Genomic DNA, 18,600 nt, shown 5'->3' on the forward strand with positions numbered 1-18,600 from the left:
CACGCAATCCTCCCAACACACACGCAATCTTCCCAACACACACGCTATCCTCCCAACACACACGCTATCCTCCCAACACACACGCTATCCTCCCAACACACACGCAATCCTCCCAACACACACGCTATCCTCCCAACACACACGCTATCCTCCCAACACACACGCTATCCTCCCAACACACACGCTATCCTCCCAACACACACGCTATCCTCCCAACACACACGCTATCCTCCCAACACACACGCTATCCTCCCAACACACACGCTATCCTCCCAACACACACGCTATCCTCCCAACACACACGCTATCCTCCCAACACACACGCAATCCTCCCAACACACACGCAATCCTCCCAACACACACGCTATCCTCCCAACACACACGCTATCCTCCCAACACACACGCTATCCTCCCAACACACACGCTATCCTCCCAACACACACGCTATCCTCCCAACACACACGTTATCCTCACAAGTCATTAGGTCGCCTGCTGGGGTGTGTGACACGCGTGTCATGTGTTTGGGCTAAGGGTTTAGACCCACACACAGGACACCCAAGTGCCCGCGACTGGCAGCTTTGTCTTGGCACCGTGCCATGGCATCAGTCGTTATGGCACCCTCGTCACCACTTAACCTCATTTGAAAATTTAGTGTCCATTTCACATGTTAATTGGAGTCAATTGAGCCGGGCCTGGCACCACTTGGAGCTTTAATTAATGGCAGGGTAATTTGTTTCTGTCAGGCAATCGGAGGATCGGGGTTAGAAGTGTGTGAGAGAATCTTTTTTTTTAGATCTGGGTTCATATGCCATGTCTGTTAGGCTGAAAAGGCTTCTATTGCATCCTACAGTCATGGAGAGAGAAACCGCAGCCTACTAATCTCACTTTTCCACTTCCTTCAAATCTGCTAACCCTGATAGGGGCAAGGGGCTATAGGGTAGGAGCTAGGGGCTACGGAAGGGGTCACCTACCTTTTCTAGTATGAGAGCTACTTGAATGAAAAATGTTGTGAGCTACTTTTTTTCTAGCTTTCAAATAGGCACATTCTTCTCCTCTCCTCTCCCCTGCAACTCTTCCCTAGGTCCTTAGTGTACAAGAGCAAGTAGCGCACTGTTTTCTATCAATATACCTGGTAAAAAACTTTTTCACACTCAAAATTACAACTGTTCATATAGAAACAACGAATTTGGATTGTTCTGAGGCCATGTCAATGGTTAAATCACATCAAAAGGCCATTTTTTTGTGTAATTCCCCTTTAATTGTGCATCTGGCCCTTTAATTGCACATCTAGCGAGTGAGGAATGTGCCATCTAATGTGCTGGTCTAGTGATGGTTCTGTACTGCTGCTGCTCATTTCATGGTAAAGTTTGCAAATAACATATAATATACAAATGATATACTTCCTCATGATATACTTCTACTAGGTAAGCCTACTCTGCAGTTAACAGTTAATTGAGAAAGTTTTGGGGAAGGTATTTCTGTCAACCCATAAGTTATCACATCAACTGGCTACACAACTGGATTGATATTCCAAGATGGCGTAGCAGTTCAGACGTCCTGTCGTGTCCCGTGTATATATATATATATATATTTACATATTTTTTTCTTCACTTATCTTTTTACATTTTTTTTATTCTAAATACTCAACCTCAAAGCACTCTCCTGCAACCCGCCTCACCAATTAAAAAAAAAAAGAAAGTATTATTTACCTCATCTGAATTCCACAACAGAAGCTAGCCAGAGGTTAGCCATTTTCACTGGCTAACGTTGAAGTTCAGCTAGCCACGGTTAGCTGTCCTCAGCTATCCATTAGCTCGAAAAGCTATCGCCAGTTTTTGTACAGCGCGACTCAGACCAGAGCATATCGGACCTATTCTCTCTCCTTTCCCCGATTTCTACCGCAGGCTCTGGACATTTACACCTGGATCTTGCAGCTAACTAGCTACTACCTGAGTGACTATTGGCAACGTCGGTCACGGAATTAACACACATTATTACGGAGCTAGCCAGCTAGCCAGCTGAAGAGTTCCGTCAGCCACTCGTGGGCTATTCCTGAGCTAGCCAGCTGAAGTGTCTCCTGGGTTACAACTCACCTATCCTGACCCGTTTTACTGCCGATGCGGAGCCCCATCGGGTCTTCACGACTGGACCACCGACGTTATCTGCCCGAGGGAGTTATCCAACTGGCCCCTCCGTCGCGACGTAACCTGATCGCCCATCTGCGGCCGGCTAATCGTTAGCTGTCTTTTCGGCTGCGATCTGAATAGGTCTATCGGACACTTTTCTTGGGCCACTATAACTAACTATTTTGCCAATTTGGACAGGTCCCCCCTTCCACACGGAACCCCACTAACCCACAGCCGGAAACGCACGAGGTGGCTAAAAAACAGACCTCCCTCCCATCTTCCACCAGCTTGCTACCTATGGCCCTGCTAGCTGTCTGAATCTCACTGGACCCTTTGATCACTCGGCTAAGCATGCCTCTCCTTAACGTCAATATGCATTGTCCATTGCTGTTCTGGTTAGTGTTTATTGGCTTATTTCACTGTAGAGCATCTAGCCCTGCTCATTATACCTTATCCAACCTCTCAGTTCCTCCACCCACACATGCTATGACATCTTCTGGTTTCAATGATGTTTCTAGAGACAATATCTCTCTCATAATCACTAAATGCCTAGGTTTACCTCCTCTGTACTCACATCCCACCATACCTTTGTCTGTACATTATACCTTGAAGCTATTTTATCGCCCCCAGAAACCTGCTCCTTTTTCTCTCTATTCTGGACGTCACAGACGACCAATTCTTATAGCTTTTAGCCGTACCCTCATACTTATTCTTCTCTGCTCCTCTGGGGATGTAGAGGTGAATCCAGGCCCTGCAGTGCCTGGCTCCACTCCTACTCCCCAGGCGCTCTCTTTTGATGACTTCTGTAACCGTAATAACCTTGGTTTCATGCATGTTTACATTAGAAGCCTCCTCCCTAAGTTTGTTTTATTCACTGCTTTAGCACACTCTGCCAACCCGGATGTCCTAGCTGTGTCTGAATCTTGGCTTAGGAAGTCCACCAAAAACTGTGAAATCTTCATCCCTAACTACAACGTTTTCAGACAAGATAGAACGACCAAAGGGGGCGGTGTTGCAATCTACTGCAGAGATAGCCTGCAGAGTTCTGTCCTGCTATCCAGGTCTGTACCCAAACAATTTGAACTTCTACTTTTAAAAATCCACCTCTCCAAAAACAAGTCTCTCACCGTTGCCGCCTGCTATAGACCCCCCTCGGCCCCTAGCTGTGCTCTGGACACCATATGTGAACTGATTGCCCCCCATCTATCTTCAGAGCTCGTGCTACTAGGTGACCTAAACTGGGACATGCTTAACACCCCAGCCATTCTACAATCCAAGCTTGATGCCCTCAATCTCACACAAATGATTAATGAACCCACCAGGTACAACCCCAAAGCCGCAAACACTGGCACCCTCATAGATATCATCCTAACCAACGTGCCCTCTAAATACACCTCTGCTGTTTTCAACCAAGATCTCAGCGATCACTGCCTCATTGCCTGCACCCGTAATGGGTCAGCGGTCAAACGACCTCCACTCATCACTGTCAAACGCTCCCTGAAACATTTCAACGAGCAAGCCTTTCTAATCGACCTGGCCCTGGTATCCTGGAAGGATATTGACCTCATCCCGTCAGTAGAGGATGCCTGGTTATTTTTTTTAAATGCCTTCCTCTTCATCTTAAATAAGCATGCCCCTTTCAAGAAATTTAGAACCAGGAACAGATATAGCCCTTGGTTCTCCCCAGACCTGACTGCCCTTAACCAACACAAAAATATTCTGTGGCGTTCTGCATTAGCATCGAACTGCCCCCGCGATATGCAACTTTTTAGGGAAGTTAGAAACCAATACACACAGGCAGTTAGAAACGCCAAGGCTAGCTTTTTCAAACAGAAATTTGCTTCGTGCAACTCCAACTCTAAAAAGTTCTGGGACATTGTAAAGTCCATGGAGAATAAGAACACCTCCTCCCAACTGCCCACTGCACTGAGGATAGGAAACTCTGTCACCACCGATAAGCCCACTATAATTGAGAATTTCAATAAGCATTTTTCTACGGCTGGCCATGCTTTCCACCTAACCACCCCTACTGCATTCAACAGCACTGCACCCCCCACAGCTACTCGCCCAAGCCTCCCCCATTTCTCCTTCTCCCAAATCCATTCAGCTGATGTTCTGAAAGAGCTGCAAAATCTGGGCCCCTACAAATCCGCTGGGCTTGACAATCTGGACCCTTTCTTTCTAAAATTATCTGCCGAAATTATTGCAACCCCTATTACTAGCCTGTTCAACCTCTCTTTCGTGTCGTCTGAGATTCCCATAGATTGGAAAGCAGCTGCTGTCATCCCCCTCTTCAAAGGAGGTGACACTCTTGACCCAAATTGCTACAGACCTATATCCATCCTACCCTGCCTTTCCAAGGTCTTCGAAAGCCAAGTCAAAAACAGATTACCGACTATTTCGAATCTCACCGCACCCTCTCCGCTATGCAATCTGGTTTCAGAGCTGGTCATGGGTGCACCTCAGCCACGCTCAAGGTCCTAAACGACATCGTAACCGCCATCGATAAGAAACATTACTGTGCTGCCGTATTCATTGACCTGGCCAAAGCTTTTGACTCTGTTAATCACCACATCCTCATCGGCAGACTCAGTAGCCTTGGTTTCTCAAACGATTGCGTCGCCTGGTTCACCAACTACTTCTCTGACAGAGTTCAGTGTGTCAAATCGGAGGGCCTACTGTCTGGACCTCTGGCAGTCTCTATGGGGGTACCACAGGGTTCAATTCTTGGGCCAACTCTTTTCTCTGTATACATAAATGATGTCGCTCTTGCTGCTGGTGAATCTCTGATCCACCTCTACGCAGACGACACCATTCTGTATACCTCTGGCCCTTCTTTGGACACTGTGTTAACAACCCTCCAGACGAGCTTTAATGCCATTCAACTCTCCTTCCGTGGTCTCCAACTGCTCCTAAACACAAGTAAAACTAAATGCATGCTCTTCAACCGATCGCTGCCTGCACCTGCCCGCCCGTCCAGCATAACTTCTCTGGACGGTTCTAACTTAGAATTTGTGGACAACTACAAATACCTAGGTGTCTGGTTAGACTGTAAACTCTCCTTCCAGACTCACATCAATCATCTCCAATCCAAAGTGAAATCTAGAATTGGCTTCCTATTTCGCAACAAAGCATCCTTCACTCATACTGCCAAACTTACCCTCGTAAAACTGACCATCCTACCAATCCTCGACTTCGGCGATGTCATTTACAAAATAGCCTCCAATACCCTACTCAACAAGCTGGATGCAGTCTATCACAGTGCCATCCGTTTTGTCACCAAAGCCCCATATACTACCCACCACTGCGACCTGTACGCTCTCGTTGGCTGGCCTTCGCTTCATAATCGTCGCCAAACACATTGGCTCCAGGTCATCTACAAGACCCTGCTAGGTAAAGTCCCTCCTTATCTCCGCTCACTGGTCACCATAGCAGCACCCACCTGTAGCACGCGCTCCAGCAGGTATATCTCTCTGGTCACCCCTAAAGCCAACTCCTCCTTTGGTCGTCTCTCCTTCCAGTTCTCTGCTGCCAATGACTGGAACGAACTACAAAAATCTATGAAACTGGAAACACTTATCTCCCTCACTAGCTTTAAGCACCAGCTGTCAGAGCAGCTCACAGATCACTGCACCTGTACATAGCCCATCTATAATTTAGCCCAAACTACTACCTCTTCCCCTACTGTATTTTTTTATTTTGCTCCTTTGCACCATATTATTTATATTTTAACTTTGAACTTTCTTCAAACTACAAATCTACCATTCCAGTGTTTTTCTTGCTATACTTTATTTACTTTGCCACCATGGCATTTTTTGCCTTTACCTCCCTTATCTCACATCATTTGCTCACATTGTATATAGTCTTATTTTTTCTACTGCATCATTGATTGTATGTTGTTTTATTCCATGTGTAACTCTGTGTTGTTGTATGTTGTCGAACTGCTTTGCTTTATCTTGGCCAGGTCGCAATTGTAAATGAGAACTTGTTCTCAACTTGCCTACCTGGTTAAATAAAGGTGAAATAAAAAAAAAAAAAAAAAAAAAAAAATAGACAAACACTCGCACCACACACACAGACAGGGTTAATATTGCTGGAAATGAATTGTCAGATATTGTGTTAGGTTTGGCTTTTTAAGCCAATAGCGGCTAACCAGGGGTGTGATAATGTCAACATTGCGTTGATTAGATAATAGTTGAGAGCTCGCTGTGTCAGATACTTGTGAGATTTGTTTATGACAGTTTGTGATGGATCACATGAAAAATGACGTGTACTTTGGGAATTGTTTGGCGAGCGACTCACATGTGGGTTGTCAACCTGTTGGAGACCCCTGGGCTAGGTGTGGACACCTGGGTGTCCTAAAGATTTCCTAATCCTAACTGACCTGTTGTCTCTGTGTACAGGTGTCGTGGGTGTCGACCAGCTCCTCCTGTAGGTGTGTCACTTCCTCCTGTAACTGTGTCACTTCCTGCTCCAGCTGGGTGTGAGTGACCAGATGTTTGCGGTGGGAGGCGGCCAGGTCCAGGTGAAGAGATTGCAGGGTCCTCTCTAGCCCCGCCTTCTCCTGGCTCTGCTTCTCTAGTTCCTCCTCCCTGCGAAGATACTCTGCCCTCAACTGTAGCAGGGCATGTTCGCAATTGGCCAAGCACTCTACCTGCTCTGTGGATTGCTGAAGAAAAGTCAATACACATTATTATTTATAGGGATGGTGGTACTGGTATTCTGAAAAATAACTTGCTGGTGACATAGATATCCACACTGCTATATGCTCCCAAAAGTGCTCTGTTCGATTGATGCCCACTGGTTTAACGTTTCAGTACAGTTAGGGTGACCACCTCCTGGATTGTGCGGGACCGTTACGCATTTTGGCTCTTTGTCCCGCAACCAAAACAATTATGTCCCGCATTTTATCATCAAATTCAAACACCACTAATTTAGAAAAAATGTGGATGTGTCCCATATTTCAGTCAGACATTCCAACCAGTCTCTTGAAGTCATGTTGAGCTCATATACAGTGCCTTCAGAAAGTATTCAGAACCCAAGACTTTTTTAACATTTTGTTACGTTACAGCTTGATTCTAAAATGGAGGTCCTTTGTGGAGATGGGAGAACCTTCCAGAAGGACAACCATCTCTGTAGCACTCCACCAATCAGGCATTTATGGTAGAGTGGTCAGAGGGAAGCTACTCCTCAGTAAAAGGTACATGACAGCCTGCTTGGAGTTTGCCAAAAGGCACCTAAAGGACTCTCGGATCATGAGAAACAAGATTCTCTGGTCTGATGAAACCAATATTGAACTCTTTGGCCTGAATGCCAAGTGTCACGTCTGGAGGAAACCTGGAAACCTGGCAGCATCCCTACGGTGGCAGCATCATGCTGTGGGGATGTTTTTCAGTGGCAGGGACAAAGATGAACGGAGCAAAGTACAGAGAGATCCTTGATGAAAACCTGCCCCAGAGTGCTCAGGACCTCAGATTTGGGCGAAGTTTCACCTTCCAACAGGACAACGCAGGACTGGCTTCGGGACAAGTCTCTGAATGTCCTTGAGTGGCCCAGCCAGAGCCCGGACTTGAACCTGATTGAACATCTCTGGAGAGACCTGAAAATAGCTGTGCAGCAACACTCGCCATTCAACCAGACAGAGCTTGAGAGGATCTGCAGAGAATAATGGGAGAAACTCCCCAAATACAGGTGTGCCAAGCTTGTAGCGTCATACCCAAGAAGACTCAAGGCTGTAATCGCTGCCAAAGGTCTGAATACTTATGTAAAAGTGAGTTTTTTATTTTTAATAAATTACCCAAAAATTATAAAAAACAGTTTTTGCTTTGTCATTATGTGGTATTGTGTGTAGATTGATGAGGGGAAAAAACTATTTAATTAATTTTAGAATAAGCCTGAAACCTAACAAAATGTGGAAAAAGTCAAGGGGTCTGAATACTTTCCGAAGGCACTGTATATATATATATATATATATATATATATATATATATATATATATATAAATAAACTGGGTGGTTCAAGCCCTGAATGCTGATTGGCTGTGACCGTATACCACGCGTACGACAAAACATTTATTTTTACTGCTCTAATTACATTGGTAACCAGTTTATAATAGCAATAAGACACCTCGGGGGTTTGTGGTATATGGCCAATATACAACAGCTAAGGGCTGTGTCCAGGGACTCCGTGTTGCGTCGTGTGTAAGAACAATCCTTATCCGTGATATATTGGCTATATATCACACCTCCTCTGGTCTTACTGCTTAAATATATACACACACACACACACTGCATCTATCATAAGGATATGGTACGGGTGATATTAAAACACTTCTCCAATCTCTGATTTTCTGCGCAGCGCAAGACAAGAGGTAGACCAATGTCATATGCCTATCGTCAACCAATCATTTTTCTCAAATCCTTTCTGGTTAAATTACAGCAAAACCTGGAGGACATTGAGGCTTAATTACTTACAAAGAGCTACAAAGGTAAGTAAATAGCAGTATTAGACTGAAACATAGAAGACCATTTTGTCAAACTTGTGAGGCTCACCAGTTGTTCATTCAACATATTTGCTTCTACTTCTTTGTGTGTGGTGTGTGTGTGGTGTGTGGTGTGTGTGTGGTGGAGGGGGGTCTTGCCAAATGTTTTTATTCATGTAGGCTACTACCTTCTGCAGTTGTAGTCTCTGTCTCTGTAAGGCACAATACTGCTCATCAGAGTAGGAGTGATTCTGCTGGTAGGACTTCAGTGAACTCTCATACTTTAGTATCTGTGGGGAGAGGATAGTCTGTTACTAAATGGACATGACCTGGAGCTACACCTCAACTTACCTTTTCTCAAAGCCATGCTGTAACTATTGTCTATCATAGAAAGACACTTGATTGACAGATAGACAGGCAGACATGTAGGGACACAGACAGCGACTCACACAGACAGACAGACAGACAGACAGACAGACAGACAGACAGACAGACAGACAGACAGACAGACAGACAGACAGACAGACAGACAGACAGACAGACAGAAACAGAGAGTGCAGTGAGACTGGAGGTAGAGAATTACTGAAACACCAACTACAGAGAGATCCTCTCCTCAACAGAACCCACTCACATCTAACTCATTACACAATGTAATAAAGTATCAAATACAGACATTCTTCAAACAGCTAACTCTTTTATAACGCACAGATTCAATTTGATTTGATCAGAATGACATTCCGCCGTGTTGACCTTGTCAGCTGAGCTGAACCAAATTACATTTTCCCGTAATAAAGATTATTCATTTGTAGACAGACTCAGTAAATATCCTCAAACAGAGGCACACACACACACACACACACACACACACACACACACACACACACACACACACACACACACACACACACATCCTCCACTGTCATTTCTGTTTTACTCAGGATTGCTATCAATATAATATAATTTCACTGAACTTGCACCCATAACTCATGAACAGAACGATCATTATAGTTGCTACAATTATGAAAAAGGTCACTCAGATTACTTTTATTTAACTTGGCATACTGCACAGACAATTTTCTCGAAGAGACTCACAAATTAAAATAAATATGGAACTAGGCATATGTATTATTGTCCTTACTTCAGGTTAGGATATTGGACAACGCAGGGCAGAAAAGCCCACAATGTACTGGAAAAGGAAAAGTGTTATAAATATGTAGTATGGGGATGATATATCTACGTACAATAGATATTTATTCCTTTCCACTCTCTATATAGGTCTACTGTCAACCATAACATTGACAGACCTGAGTTTTCTGTGTGTCCACCTCTTGCTGTAGATGTTGTATGGTTCCTTCACACTGTTCCACTCTCTCACACCCCTCCCTCAGAGCCATCTGATTGGCCTGCAGCTCATCAGTCAGTTGGTCCAGGGCTTCCTCCGAGCGCTCCCATTGGCCAAGTTTTTCTTCGTAGCGCCCTTCCAGCTCTGTAAGCTCCGCCTTAACCCTGTCTACCGCTGCCTTGGATTCAGTAAGCTGTCAATCAAAACCAAATAGAACAGGTTGACATTTGTCATTGGAGTAAAAGTTGCATTTTGAAAGTGAGTGGTCAAATGCTATAAACTAGCTTAGACTACCTGTTGTTGTGTGTATCTGAGCTCCTCCTCCACACACTCTATGTGTCCCTGGAGCTGCTGCACCTTCTCCATGGCAACGCAGTACTTCTGTTTAAAGATGGCCGCCTTCTCCTCCTGGCCCTGAGTCCTGGACGTGGTTTCACTCAGGTCCTCCTGGAGGTCCGTCAGTTGTTGTCTCAGAAGCTCCATCTCAGTGTCTCGTGTGTTTTCCAACCCTTCAGCCTCTTCAACCTACATCCACAGCAATACAAAAACATCACATTGGATATGAGAGACAAAGATCAAAAGGCAACAAAAATATATATCATGAGTCATAATGTGCATCCACACACACACACACTCGTTCGGTCACTAACAGACAGACCCAGTAATGCTGTACACTCCTAGTTGAAATAAGGGCCATGCTATCTGAGGTGGGAGTGAATGGGTCCTTCTCTACAGATAGGATCTATCAGCCACAGAAGACATAGGAGCTGAAATGTCCTTTCTAGAAACAATGTCTTCATAATTCTCTCATTGAACACGATTATTATTATTATTTATTTGATTTAAATGTAACCTTTATTTAACTAGGCAAGTCAGTTAAGAACAAATGTTTATTTACAATGACGGCCTGCCGGGGAACAGTGGGGTTAACTGCCTTTTAAGATTTTTACCTTGTCAGCTTGGGGATTCGATCCAGCAACCTTTCTGTTACTGGTCCAACTCTCTAACCACCAGGCTACCTGCCGCCCCTATTATTGTTTGGTGTTGGGTGTAAATCTTTTCCTGTCCAGTTTGGTGTTGATAACTGTAAACAAGTGCGCAATAGTAGTAAAGAGTAGAACTGGTGGTTGATTCAGCTGCTAGAGAATCATTGTCTCATCCTTCTTAGCTTTCTTATTCTAATACTCAGATGAATCCAGGAAGTGAAATCTGACTGATCCTTGTGTTAAACTCAGACCCAGCCCACCTTGAGAGATCAGTGTTAAACTAGACTAACTTCATTAATCCAGCTAACTGTTAAGGTTCAGAGTTAAAATTTGACAAAACTAGATTAACTCCTAATACAGATCAGCCGGTGGGTTAACTCCCTCAGTACTGACAGCAGGCAGACCAGTTAGAGTCACTGGTTCACTGGAGTCCTCTCAGCTGATTTAACTGGAGATTAACACACGCTAATACCAGTAATACCAGCTCCCCAGCACCGCACCTCTATGGCTGGGTAACGAGAGAGAGAGAGAGAAAGAGAGAAAAAAAAGAGAAGAAATGTAGCGTTTTGTACTAGGCTTTTCAGAGAAGTACCACACCTTCACTCCATTCACATGTTCAAAAAGAAAACACTACTTAATGTAGTTCCACTTTCTGAAACTGTGGACATATTTGACTGAATTATCCAGTGTGTGTGTGCGTGTGTACGTCCCGCAAACCCTCCTCTGTCTCCCTCCCCTCTGTCTAGTTATTTGTAATGGAGTGTGAAGACGCGTGTCGTTCCCAGTACCAGCAGACGGAATGTGAGTCAAACACAATCCCACAACATCATTCTGATCTAAGACAACACACCACCATCCCTCTGGCCCAGTGGTGCATTACACACACATATACTGCTCACACACATATACTGTACACACACATATACTGTTCACACACATATATACTGTACACACACATATACTGTACACACACATATACTGTTCACACACACATATATACTGTACACACACATATACTGGTCACACACACAAATATACTGTACACACACATATACTGTTCACACACATATATACTGTACACACACATATATACTGCACACACACACATATACTGCACACACACATATATACTGTACACACACATATATACTGTACACACACATATAAACTGTACACACACATATATACTGTACACACACACATATACTGTTCACACATATATACTGTACACATATATACTGTACACACACATATATACTGTACACACACACATATACTGTACACACATATATACTGTACACACACATATATACTGTACACACACATATACTGTTCACACACACATATACTGTACACACACACATATACTGCACACACACACATATACTGTACACACACATATACTGTTCACACACACATATATACTGTACACACACATATACTGTACACACACATATACTGTACACACACATATACTGTTCACACACATATATACTGTACACACACATATACTGTTCACACACACACATATACTGTTCACACACACATATATACTGTACACACACATATACTGGTCACACACACAAATATACTGTACACACACATATACTGTTCACACACATATATACTGTACACACACATATATACTGCACACACACACATATACTGCACACACACATATATACTGTACACACACATATATACTGTACACACACATATATACTGTACACACACATATATACTGTACACACACACATATACTGTACACACACACATATACTGTTCACACATAAATACTGTACACATATATACTGTACACACACATATACTGTTCACACACATATATACTGTACACACACATATAATGTACACACACATATATACTGTACACACACATATACTGTACACACACATATATACTGTACACACACATATACTGTTCACACACACATATATACTGTACACACACATATACTGGTCACACACACAAATATACTGTACACACACATATACTGTTCACACACATATATACTGTACACACACATATATACTGCACACACACACATATACTGCACACACACATATATACTGTACACACACATATAATGTACACACACATATATACTGTACACACACATATAAACTGTACACACACACATATACTGTACACACACATATATACTGTACACACACACATATACTGTTCACACATATATACTGTACACACACATATACTGTTCACACACATATATACTGTTCACACACATATATACTGTACACACACATATAATGTACACACACATATATACTGTACACACACATATACTGTACACACACACATATACTGTACACACACATATATACTGTACACACACACATGTACTGTTCACACATATATACTGTACACATATATACTGTACACACACATATATACTGTACACACACATATATACTGCACACACACACATATACTGCACACACACACATATATACTGCACACACACACATATACTGCACACACACACATATACTGCACACACACATATACTGTTCACACACATATATACTGTACACACACATATACTGTTCACACACATATATACTGTACACACACATATACTGTTCACACACACATATATACTGTACACACACATATACTATACACACACATATACTGTTCACACACACATATATACTGTACACACACATATACTATACACACACATATACTGTTCACACACACATATATACTGTACACACACATATACTGGTCACACACACATATATACTGTACACACACACATATACTGTACACACACATATATACTGCACACACACACATATACTGCACACACACACATATACTGCACACACACATATATACTGTACACACACATATATACTGTACACACACATATATACTGTACACACACATATATACTGTACACACACACATATACTGTTCACACACACATATACTGTTCACACACATATATACTGTACACACACATATAATGTACACACACATATATACTGTACACACATATATATATACTGTACACACACACATATACTGTACACACACATATATACTGTACACACACACATATACTGTTCACACATATATACTGTACACATATATACTGTACACACACATACTGTTCACACACATATATACTGTACACACACATATAATGTACACACACATATATACTGTACACACACATATACTGTACACACACACATATACTGTACACACACATATACTGTTCTAACATTTATACTGTACACATATATACTGTACACACACATATATACTGTACACACACACATATACTGTACACACATATATACTGTACACACACATATATACTGTACACACACATATACTGTTCACACACACATATACTGTACACACACATATACTGTTCACACATATATACTGTACACCCACATATATACTGTTCCCACACATATACTGTACACACATATATACTGTACACCCACATATATACTGTTCACGCACATATACTGTACACACACATATACTGTACACACATATATACTGTACACACATATACTGTTCACACACATATACTGTACACACACATATACTGTTCACACACATATACTGTACACACATATATACTGTACACACACATATATACTGTACACACACATATACTGTTCACACATATATACTGTACACACACATATATACTGTTCACACACATATACTGTACACACACATATATACTGTACACACACATATACTGTACACACACATATACTGTACACACACATACTGTACACACACACATACTGTACACACACACATATACTGTTCACACACATATACTGTTCACACACATATATACTGTACACACACATATACTGTTCACACACACATATATACTGTACACACACATATACTGTACACACACATATACTGTTCACACACACATATATACTGTACACACAAATATACTGGTCACACACACAAATATACTGTACACACACATATACTGTTCACACACATATATACTGTACACACACATATATACTGCACACACACACATATACTGCACACACACATATATACTGTACACACATATATACTGTACACACACATATATACTGTACACACACATATAATGTACACACACATATATACTGTACACACACATATATACTGTACACACACACATATACTGTACACACACATATATACTGTACACACACACATATACTGTTCACACATATATACTGTACACATATATACTGTTCACACACATATATACTGTACACACACATATACTGTTCACACATATATACTGTACACACACATATATACTGTTCACACACATATACTGCACACACACATATATACTGTACACACACATATACTGTACACACACATATACTGTACACACACATATACTGTACACACACATACTGTACACACACATACTGTACACACACACATATACTGTTCACACACATATACTGTTCACACACATATATACTGTACACACACATATACTGTTCACACACACATATATACTGTACACACACATATACTGGTCACACACACAAATATACTGTACACACACATATACTGTTCACACACATATATACTGTACACACACATATATACTGCACACACACACATATACTGCACACACACATATATACTGTACACACATATATACTGTACACACACATATATACTGTACACACACATATAATGTACACACACATATATACTGTACACACACATATATACTGTACACACACACATATACTGTACACACACATATATACTGTACACACACACATATACTGTTCACACATATATATTGTACACATATATACTGTTCACACACATATATACTGTACACACACACATATACTGTACACACACACATATACTGTACACACACATATATACTGTACACACACATATACTGTACACACACACATATACTGTACACACACATATATACTGTACACACACATATACTGTTCACACACACATATATACTGTACACACACATATACTGGTCACACACACAAATATACTGTACACACACATATACTGTTCACACACATATATACTGTACACACACATATATACTGCACACACACACATATACTGCACACACACATATATACTGTACACACACATATATACTGTACACACACATATAATGTACACACACATATATACTGTACACACACATATATACTGTACACACACACATATACTGTACACACACATATATACTGTACACACACACATATACTGTTCACACATATATACTGTACACATATATACTGTACACACACATATACTGTTCACACACATATACTGTACACACACATATATACTGTACACACACATATACTGTACACACACACATATACTGTACACACACATATATACTGTACACACACACACACACACACACGTACTGTTCACACATATATACTGTACACACACATATATACTGTACACACACATATATACTGTACACACACACATATACTGTACACACACATATATACTGTACACACACACATATACTGTTCACACATATATATTGTACACATATATACTGTTCACACACATATATACTGTACACACACACATATACTGTACACACACACATATACTGTACACACACATATATACTGTACACACACATATACTGTACACACACACATATACTGTACACACACATATATACTGTACACACACATATACTGTTCACACACACATATATACTGTACACACACATATACTGGTCACACACACAAATATACTGTACACACACATATACTGTTCACACACATATATACTGTACACACACATATATACTGCACACACACACATATACTGCACACACACATATATACTGTACACACACATATATACTGTACACACACATATATACTGTACACACACATATAATGTACACACACATATATACTGTACACACACATATATACTGTACACACACACATATACTGTACACACACACATATACTGTACACACACACATATACTGTTCACACATATATACTGTACACATATATACTGTACACACACATATACTGTTCACACACATATACTGTACACACACATATATACTGTACACACACATATACTGTACACACACACATATACTGTACACACACATATATACTGTACACACACACACACACACACGTACTGTTCACACATATATACTGTACACACACATATATACTGTACACACACATATATACTGCACACACACACATATACTGCACACACACACATATACTGCACACACACATATACTGTTCACACACATATATACTGTACACACACATATACTGTTCACACACATATATACTGTACACACACATATACTGTTCACACACACATATATACTGTTCACACACATATATACTGTTCACACACATATACTGTACACACACATATACTGTACACACACATACTGTACACACACATACTGTACACACACACATATACTGTTCACACACATATACTGTACACACACACATATACTGTACACACACATATACTGTTCACACACATATACTGTACACACACATATACTGTACACACACACATATACTGTTCACACACACACACACATATACTGTTCACACAAAAATACTGTTCACACATATATACTGTACACACACATATACTGTTCACACACATATACTGTACACACATATATACTGTACACACACATATATACTGTACACACATATACTGTACACACATATATACTGTACACACACATATACTGTAAACACACATATACTGTACACACACATATACTGTACACACACATATACTGTACACACACATACTGTTCACACACATATACTGTACACACATATATACTGAACACACACATACTGTTCACACATATATACTGTACACACACACATACTGTACACACACATATACTGTTCACACACATATACTGTACACACACATATACTGTTCACACATATATACTTTACACACACATACTGTACACACACATATACTGTACACACACATACTGTTCACACATATACTGTACACACATATACTGTACACACATATATACTGTACACAAACATATACTGTAAACACACATATACTGTACACACACATATACTGTACACACACATATACTGTACACACACATACTGTTCACACACATATACTGTACACACATATATACTGAACACACATATATACTGAACACACACATACTGTTCACACATATATACTGTACACACACATATACTGTTCACACATATATACTTTACACACACATACTGTACACACACATATACTGTACACACACATACTGTTCACACACATATACTGTACACACACACATATACTGTACACACACACATATACTGTTCACACACATACTGTTCACACATATATACTGTACACACATATATACTGTACACACACATACTGTACACACACATACTGTACACACACATATACTGTACACACCCGTATACTGTTCACACACATACTGTTCACACATACTGTACACACCCGTATACTGTTCACACATACTGTACACACACATATACTGTTCACACACATATACTCTTCACACATATATACTGTAC

The 18,600-nt window shown here is 40.9% G+C and overlaps 1 protein-coding gene across 1 annotated transcript in view; it reads right to left on the reverse strand.

Moving 5' to 3' along the window:
* Positions 1 to 18,600, reverse strand: part of LOC115148849 (golgin subfamily A member 6-like protein 22) — a 122,584-nt gene that overhangs the window by 26,864 nt on the left and 77,120 nt on the right. The window contains exons 18-21 of the mRNA XM_029691132.1: positions 10,244 to 10,474; positions 9,912 to 10,142; positions 8,796 to 8,897; positions 6,511 to 6,795 (exon numbers count right to left, since the gene is read on the reverse strand). Of these exons, the coding sequence (XP_029546992.1) occupies positions 6,511 to 6,795; positions 8,796 to 8,897; positions 9,912 to 10,142; positions 10,244 to 10,474 (849 nt within the window). The remainder of the gene's footprint in view (positions 1 to 6,510; positions 6,796 to 8,795; positions 8,898 to 9,911; positions 10,143 to 10,243; positions 10,475 to 18,600) is intronic.

The sequence above is a fragment of the Salmo trutta genome, chromosome 2 (genome assembly GCF_901001165.1).
Source record: "Salmo trutta chromosome 2, fSalTru1.1, whole genome shotgun sequence".
Taxonomy (NCBI): domain Eukaryota; kingdom Metazoa; phylum Chordata; class Actinopteri; order Salmoniformes; family Salmonidae; genus Salmo; species Salmo trutta.